This window comes from Chenopodium album, chromosome 5 (assembly GCF_948465745.1).
Source record: "Chenopodium album chromosome 5, dcCheAlbu1.1, whole genome shotgun sequence".
Classification (NCBI taxonomy): Eukaryota; Viridiplantae; Streptophyta; class Magnoliopsida; order Caryophyllales; family Amaranthaceae; genus Chenopodium; species Chenopodium album.
The window spans coordinates 69,451,424-69,460,504 of NC_137838.1; the positions used below are offsets into that span (position 1 = coordinate 69,451,424).

The following is a 9,081-nucleotide window of genomic DNA, read 5'->3' on the forward strand; positions in this document are numbered from 1 at the left end:
TCTAGGGGCAGGCGAGTAAGGATAGTTATAAATTTAGAGGGCAGGCGAGTAAGGATAGTTATAAATTTAGAGAGCAATAGTCATTTGAGGTATCACCACACAGCCACACACACACTCCACTGGGGATATATGACCACAATCATCCGAAGTACCATTACAAACTTATATCACTGTAAATATATGCAAAATACACCACACCTATCCAAAATGCCACTGCGCCTGTTCTCACTTGGGAGAGGATTGGATTGCTTTGCACCTCTCTGGAATTAATAAAACATGTCTTGTTGTTGCGTTACTTTAACTAGGACGAGCTAGCATAATGGACTGTGTCTGTTTCTAAACTACTCTTTGAAAAGTTTACTTTATCACTATTAATGTTTAACTTAGTAATAGATTTTCCAGAAAAAAGTAGTTACAATATTGATTTGAAATGGAAAGTGAACAATGAAGTTTTTCCAGAAAGTATTTACAGACTTACAGTATTGACAATTGAAAGAGTATTAAGAAACATTGGATGGAATAAAATATTATGACTCCAAGATCCATGCCAGTTACCAAACTTCTATCACTTTTTGTTTTTAAAATAAAAGTATTGTGAGGTAACTATGAAAGCAAGTTTTCAGAAGTTTGGGCTTTATTAACATGTTTGTTACTTTTAGTTCTCTCTTCCTTTTTTTGATTGTTGATGGAGCTCACATCAGGATTACGTTTGTGTATTTTAAGGGGAAAATGCATTTGAATGTAACATATTTTATAAAACACTAAATGAAAAATACAACCTGATAATAAGATTCATTAAGTTTATGAATAGTGATATTACATTATGGAATGTAATTCTTACACAAATCATGGAATAGAATTGGGATCAAGGATTATATTCTAATACATGTATTTATTTGAAATAGGCTTACAAAAAAATGTTTATTTCAATTTTTTTTTTTTTTTCTCTGTCCTTAATTAACATATACATTAAGTATTTGTACAGAGATTAAGGAGAGTGATAAAAAAAAAAGTGGGCGGGAGAGGCCCAACTTTTGAGAAAAAGTAAAGCGGAAATTTTATATAAAAGAGTGTATAAATTAATATGGGCTATCCATAATAGGAATATGTATAGACTAATATGGGACGGAAAGAGTATTAAAATAAAATTCTATGTCCCAAGCAATTAGCTTATATATTAATCTTTATCATGCTATTTTGGCAAGTTATATTAGGAATGGCACTTATTCTTGTATTTTTGAGCTTTGCAAATGCTGTACACGTAGGAGATGGACTGTGTAGTTTGAATTAGTTTTGGCTTTGTTTCATTGTTTATTGTGATGAACCTTCTCAGTCTTTCCATTATAAAAATGTCTCCTGAACAAATCTTGAAGATAATGTAGCAGCGATTCTATCAAACAGTACATGAACATCTTTAATATGCATTACCATTTCAGGCGTTCAATTGTACTTCCTTTCCATTTTAGCTAAATAGTACTCACTTGTACTTACCATTGCCTTGAAATTTTCAGGTATTCTACTTTTTTGAGGTACAAAGTTTCTGGAAAGCAGGACAGTTATTATATTCATGACTTGAAGAATATGTGGATTTTATTTATATTACTAACAAAGGTGGTGGTGGTATGCTTTCTCTTTTTAGGAACCATATGCTCCTATATGTTATATTTTATCCTCTAAATTTCCATTATCGGCTGTTATTATTTTTCTGAGTATCCATGATGGGCATAATCATGGATCGTCGATAGGTGTGAATTTATGCCAGTATCTCCTACAACATTATCGAAATAATGTTGGCCCTGTAAAGATTCTTCGACCTTCCAATGCTTAAAGACTTGACTTTAAAATGTTATACTAGTATACTCCCCCTGGCAGCCCATATTCCCTGTGCTTTTTTAATCTGTATAATTTTTGTTAGTATCTTCCACTTTATTTTTTTTATTTTTCAAATTTATTTTATATTGTTGATTGAGATGGTTTGGAAGCACAATGAAACCTTCTCAATATAATATTGAAAACCTCAACACCATTAGCCAACTTGTTTATCTTGTATAGACTTGTATTTACTACATATTGACAAGGACCATTGCTCATTGGCCTTCCTTCAGGATATGGTCTTGGTATATAAGCTGGCAGAGCTTCCATTTAAAGTTTTGCGGAATAACATATGAAATTTTTTTGTGGCAGAAACATTATTACAACTTTATCATAGTGGCGTTGCTTATCTTTCTGCTTCATTTTTTTAATTGATTTTGCGTGTGTTCTGCGTATGGCTCCTTTTTAAATGTAATTCACAGACACAAGGATTGATATTTACAATCTGTTTTGTTATATTAAGCAGTTTAGAGATAAAGAAGTTCTTGGCGTTGTCTTTGTTTTGAGGAGGTGATTTTTTTTAGTTCTTTCAAGTCATTATAAATGAGCAATCAAAAGATTGACTTTCGGGAACAAGTTCAGCAGACTAATGGGGTTATTAATGATTGTATGATAGAAATTGGGAGCCGGGATTCCCAGTTTATTAGTGTTCGGCAGCCTTGGAACATGGGTTCTTGCATGGGAGGAGGAGGGGTAGAGTCGCAGCCTCAGAATATTTTGCCTGCTAATCTTTCAAGCACTGTTATAAGCCGCTTTGGATCACCAGTCCCTGATTTCTCTTCAGCTGAACGATATGGTAGCCTTCCTTATGCTCACCAAATCAGCAGCCCAACCTTTTCTTCTCAGTGCTCAAAGAATTATGATTTGGATTATCGATCATTTCCATGTTCTACAGAAGGATTTTCTGCTCAATTAGCAGAACAAGACGCGAATGAATTACAATCCAGAACTACGTTGGAAACAGCTGCAAAATCTCTACTTTATGGTGATCAGAGTCAATTTTATGCTTCGGGTAAAACTTATGCTAGTCCATGTGGCAACTTCCAAGAAAGTGAGCATATTCAGCAGCTGAAGAATAAGTTGCTTGTTGATTATGCTAATTCAGATGGCAGAAACTATATTTTTCCTATAAATGAGAAGCAGGATTTTAGAGTAAGCTCTGAATTCTATTTATTTGGCTGTGATATGTTCTTGATAACTCTTATTAATTATCCTTTTTCCTTCTTGCAGATATTGGACAAATCTTATGAATCTCCTCATGGTCATTTCAGCTTTTCCTCTCAAGGAGAAAAACAGGTGCTTAGACCTCTAGGGGTTTTGCCCTTGAATTCTGGCAATTCTTTCTCGTCTGGAGCTGCTATTTCAAGCAAAACGCGAATTAGATGGACAACAGAACTTCATGAGAAATTTGTGGAGTGTGTGAGCCGTCTTGGTGGGGCTGACAGTAAGTCTTTTTGCTTTATTTACTCATCCATTAATGATAAGAATGCATCATTATATTCAGTTGATTGCTTTGATTTTCAGAGGCAACCCCAAAGGCAATTTTGAAACTAATGAACTCTGATGGATTGACCATCTTTCATGTCAAAAGTCATCTACAGGTATTAATACTTAACAGAATGCATTTACGATTCATGATCAATCCACAGATAATTAGATATATACTTCCAGGATTTTGACTTTTTTTTTCCTTGTTCCTGCAGAAATATCGAATTGCAAAATACATGCCCGATTCTACTGAAGGTAAATATTGTGTTCTTCAAGATGATATATAACTTACGTATGTATTGTTCTAGTGTTAGGTTTGTATATTCTTTATTATTTTTATGGTTGTGAACAAGTATGGTGATAGCTTGAGTTATACTATATGCTTATTCATATTCTGCTGTTTAGAAATGAAAAATAGAGACAATTTGTCAATCAAAGCCCTTAGGCTTGTCACAGGCTAGGAATTTAGGGTAGAGTTGACACTCATCAATTTATTTTTTCCATATTTTGATAATAAATGACTAATAAGATCAGCATATCGAGACATTGATTGAATAAGTGAAAAACTCAATGTATGTATGGACCAAGAGCTTCAAAGCGTGTTTGCCATGTGCCCACTCACGCAATACGCTTTTTAATTTTTTAATTTCTCTGATTTGGCATCCTTGCCTTCCAACAAACCCAAAGTTCGGTCAGGATTATCTTATGTAGAAGTAGTGCTCATTGTAAATGAGACATGATTCATATTTAAGGTGCCATTATCCGGAAAAAGATGCATGCATGTTAGAGCTTTAATATTTGATTAGCAGATTTAGCACCTTGCGGAGTTTGCTGCTTGTGTTTGAGCACTAAACTCATTCCAGTCGAAAAAGAAACCAATGAGTCTATTCAAACGCCTGTTAGTGTTGTTAGCCTGTTTCCATTAGGTTTTTAGAAATCCTTAAGACAAAATTGATTCTTTGCTTTTAATGGCATCAAATAAGAATCTGTTGTCTTCATTATCTTCAAAAATTTTATTATTGAGACACTTCCTAAGAGTATCCATTCCTATTTTTAGTTACTGACCCACTCCGTATTCTATTGCTTTAGATACTGATATGCTTAACCTAGCCCCTTATTGGTGCTCACCAACCATTTGTGAAATCTTATATGCTCACTAGTCGCTACAATTATATTCTTATTTAGGAAGAAACTAGCTAGTGGACTCTGATATTGACCTTGCATTACAAATGTTCTTTTGCACGTTTTTGCACTAGATTCAAGGATTTTGAGGTGAAATTGGCCATTTCACTTTCATATAGTAGAAGTGACTTGTAAATATCTTAATCAAAGTTATCCTGAAAGTCTGAAACGAATTTAGTCTGATCAGAACAGAATCAAACTGAAATCCAATATGAGTAATAGTGATTCTGCTCTCATATTAAACTTTTTGACAGCATAAGTATGTATGGAAGAATCACATTTGAACCATATGTCTCGTATTCTGAATATTACGTGAACTGAACCAGTTCTATTTGAAACTACTTGTTTACCAACTCTAAATCAACCTAGAGTAGATTATCTAAGCTAGTTGGTGAATGTTCTTTTATTTTAATTTCCCCTGTATATTGCAGCACTCACATGTTATCTTACATCTGATGAATAATGTGATTTTTGGAGTAAAATAACATACTGAAATCTCTTCCTAAGTATGCCTTGTAATTTCGAGATCAAGCCTTTGTTTATACTGCTTGATAGAATGCATTTCCGATGATCTGCCTAGTTCCTGCTATACATGTTATGTACTACATTATCATCCCCATGTTATTGTTTTTGGTAATTGCAATTTGGTGTATGTATAAAACAATGATTATAATTATTGGAGCAGTTTTATATGAGATAATGCGCGCATCATGTATCCCCTGTGTGAGAAATGGCCAAAAGGAAAGTGACTAAGCTAAAAGAGGAAGTTGTGGATAATTTAATATTGAAACTTTCTTGAACCCATCTGATAAGGTCAGGAGGTTGCTATCAATTATAGTAGTTTTGGAAAACACAGATTCGCAATTAGTTGGCAATGCACCATTCTCCAGGTTATTTTAAAGGTCAATTTGTTCCAGGAGTTGAAATTGTTATTTTGTCAGAAAGAATGCTTAGTTAATTATTTGCCTACTTATGCAACTAGTGCTTCCCACATCACATTGTTTATTACTAATTGGAGCTGGTTAATCTCGTAATTAAGAATGGAATATAATAATATCATGGGACCAGTTCATAAGTATTTTTTTTTTTTTTGTGTTTTTTGAGCATACGTGTCGGACATAGGATGCTTGATGAACGGGTGATGTTACCTGAAGGCTCATCTGTTAGAGGAAATATCTAGTATGAGACGGTCTCATAATAAGTGATTGTGTGATTGAGTTGAATTTCTATCTTAGGATAAGACTTGTACTTTTCGCATCTAAGTTATTGTGAAACCATCTCATCCAAGACTTGGTCTCTTTTTCAAATTATAGTTTCTTGGTCACTTGGTGTTTATCAGTTGGATGAATATTGACTTTCTCCATTTCGTTCAAATTTTAATTACTTGTTGTATATCCATTGGACTTGGATGAACATAAGGAGATTCACGTTACTACGATTAGCCTAATTCTGTCAACTCTGTTGCAGGAAAATCAGGAAGGAGTGGTAGCAGCTTGAATGATGTTTCTCAAATTGACATTAAAGAGTAATCCCTTCAACTAATAACCTTAGAACATTTTGAACTTTTTATTATTATTTGTAAATGTTTTGCTTAGCTTATTCCTTCGTACTTATCATGTAGTGGCGTGCAACTCAAAGAGGCCTTATCACTTCAACTGGATGTCCAAAGGCGTCTCCATGAACAATTAGAGGTGTAGCTCCTAATATGATACTATCTGCCTTTCATTTCTGAAATTCCTGAAATGAGTTTTTGTTGCTTCTAATCTAACTGCTTGTAGCTGAAAAATGAAATTGTATACCATAAAGTTACTGCTCAATGTGATTTTTTTTTTTTTAGGACTAAATATGCTGATGAGGAAATTATTTATGCTAATTTATTTGGTTTTGCAATGTAAATCAGATTCAGCGGAATTTGCAGTTGAGGATCGAAGAGCAAGGAAGACAGCTGAAAATGATGTTTGATCAGCAACAGAAGACAAGGCAGACTCTTTTAGGAGATCAAAATTCAGATAACATGTCTCCAAATGGCCCCACGTTTAGCCTCGACGATGTTCAAGTTTCAAGTGAAGAAGGTTCGGGATGTAACAACTTCCAAACCAAGACTAGTTAGCTTATTAACCAACCTAATGCAGCCTCATTTTCCCATTCCTCACTCTTAAAGGATTGAGAGCCATGCATATTGCTGCTAAAGGCAGGAGCTACGATTTTCAAATCGAGTGGATTCAAATGCTTTGGAGGTGGAAAAGTAGGGGTCGCGCTACCTATGATCAAAGTGGCGATGATGGCATGCTTTGTACTGTGTTGCTGAGTGTAGCTTAGTGCTCATCTTGTCAAGCCAACATGTTTTTGTTGTCTTTAGTTTAACTTTCCCCTCTTTCTTTACTTTTGCTTCATATTAGGGTACCTTTATTTTTAGTCACAAGCTTAAGTTTGACATAAGAAGTACAGAATTAGTTCCTTTTCGATTTAAGGTAGCAAAATGTTTGTGACAGCCAGTTCTTTTATTTATTACATAATGATTACTTATCTTTGCAAAGTATTTTTCAATCATGAAAGAATACTTTAGGAATTCGATTTGTAAGTTCATTATTCTGTATTTTGTGTAAGGTGATTGTATAAAACTATCTTGCAAAATGATTAATTTTCTCCTTTGAATTTGACTATATTTTTTTTTTATTAAATTCGACTAATTTGCTTAAATGAAGATGGATTTATTGAGACTTTAGATTTTCATAACCCTTGAAGTTATACATAATAATTTTTCTATGATACTCACGGTTTAGTTTTGAACGTTTAATTTCTTTATCATTTTGTATACTTTAGAACTATATTGTTTAACGCTGATGCTTACATGCAACATTGCAACCAACTCAATAAAGTTGACGATAGGCATGCCATGTTTGTGTTTGGTTTCATGTTCATTTTTATGTATAAAATGTAACCTAATTGCTTATTTTTCTGTGTTTATATTGGGTTCATGTCGTGTTGATGACTTCGTGCATTCTCTCAGTATTTTCATATTCGTGTCGTGTCAATTTCAGTTATGTTGTGTCATATTGATTTAAATTGTGTTCTTGGTCGTGTTAGAGACTTGAAACTCTAGTATTCAAGTCTGTCTTTGAGCTGGGTACTTAACCTCAAAATGGAAGATACTTTGTTGGCTGGCCATTTAACATTTTCATAAACTGCAAAAATAAAATTTGTCAAGTAGGCGTTATAGCGCGGATGCATATTTCTCCTTGTTCAGAAAGAATTTTATGCTTCTAACACCAACCACTGACATAGTGAATTAGACAAATCGAGAATTAATTATAAAAAATTGCCGAGGAACCAAAGTTATTAATAATATGCAGCTTATATCTTCAATAGGATAGGATTTGCTATAACTGCAGCCTAGAGGAGTGGGGGTTCAGATTGTATCTCGGCTTCCCACTAATTTTTAGGTCTCAGATATAATAATAATAATAATAATAATAATAATAATAATAATAATAATAATAATAATAATAATAATAATAATAATAATAATAATCCATATGATTAGTATTATTTTAGCTAATGGTTAATGTGTTTACTTTTAGCTTTTTAAATTTAGACAATTAGCCCTTAAAGTGTATAATTATTTTTTTAATAATTATTATGTTTGATTATATGCAATCCATAAACACCTTTAAAATTACTGATTTTGTCCCTATTTCCTACCCTAGATTCAGTCCTAACGTTTCGTTAAGAAATATTTTTTAATTAAAAAAAGAAAAAACGAATCGCGCGGTCCTAAACCATCACTAAAATCCTACAACTAACCAAATGATAATAATAATAATAATAATAATAATAATAATAATAATAATAATAATAATAATAATAATAATAAAATTTGTGTGGTCCATTGTCATTTCTGTTTAATAATTTTGTGGTTTGGATGTAATATGTATGATATGATTATTAAAACCATCATTGATTTTATCATAGTTAGTAGCTAGTAGTTTACAATAGGAATAATTAAGTAATACTAATTAATAATTAATATTCCTTGATATTTCTAAAATTAATTAATACTAATTAAAAAACAATATTTCTTACTAATTTTTGTCTTATAGAGAAGTGATCAATCAAAGTCACAATCAAAAAATATGAACACAAGTTGCGATGTCGACGTTGGACATGACAAGAGTTGAATACACTTCCAAAATGTCATTACTATTTAATTTAAATTCAAAATTACAAAATAGTCCTTTGAAGTTCCACAAATCTTATTAAATAGTAATTGTTTGTAAATGGAAGTTTACGTAATTGCTTTATATATTATGGGAGTAATCCACATGATGAGTAGTGATAGTGAAGAAAGCGGCGAATTGGTAGAGCATCAAATATTGAAATATATTTGTGTCCTTTTTTTTGCTTTTACTTTTATAATTCCTTTTGTTTACCCTAAATATTCGGTTTAAATAATAGAGCCTAAGAAACATTGTTAGCTAGGTTAATAATACTATAATAGCATTATTATTATTGTTGCATGCACTTAATTTTTCGTGGGTA

At 32.6% G+C, this 9,081-nt stretch overlaps 1 protein-coding gene across 2 annotated transcripts; it reads left to right on the top strand.

Annotated features, from left to right (window-relative positions):
* Nucleotides 1-1,608: 1,608 nt before the first annotated feature.
* LOC145630936 (myb family transcription factor PHL5-like) lies at nucleotides 1,609-7,136 on the top strand. Of its 2 annotated transcripts, XM_081683058.1 has the most exons (8): nucleotides 1,610-2,382; nucleotides 2,489-3,024; nucleotides 3,103-3,316; nucleotides 3,397-3,473; nucleotides 3,576-3,615; nucleotides 6,010-6,067; nucleotides 6,164-6,233; nucleotides 6,443-7,136. In XM_081683058.1, the coding sequence occupies exons 2-8, from the start codon at nucleotides 2,539-2,541 to the stop codon at nucleotides 6,650-6,652; spliced, it is 1,155 nt and encodes a 384-aa protein (XP_081539184.1). In that variant the 5' UTR covers nucleotides 1,610-2,382; nucleotides 2,489-2,538; the 3' UTR covers nucleotides 6,653-7,136. The 2 variants fall into 2 exon arrangements, with proteins under 2 accessions (XP_081539183.1, XP_081539184.1); XM_081683057.1 differs by having other exon boundaries at nucleotides 1,609-3,024.
* Nucleotides 7,137-9,081: the final 1,945 nt, after the last annotated feature.

What these genes read in the sequence shown, in the direction of transcription:
- LOC145630936 (XM_081683057.1), top strand. Translation starts at nt 2,416, where the DNA reads ATGAGCAATCAAAAGATTGACTTTCGGGAACAAGTTCAGCAGACTAAT. An exon ending in ATGAGAAGCAGGATTTTAGA is followed by an intron (nt 3,025 to 3,102) that starts GTAAGCTCTGAA and finishes TCCTTCTTGCAG; the next exon opens with ATATTGGACAAATCTTATGA. An exon ending in ATGTCAAAAGTCATCTACAG is followed by an intron (nt 3,474 to 3,575) that starts GTATTAATACTT and finishes TTGTTCCTGCAG; the next exon opens with AAATATCGAATTGCAAAATA.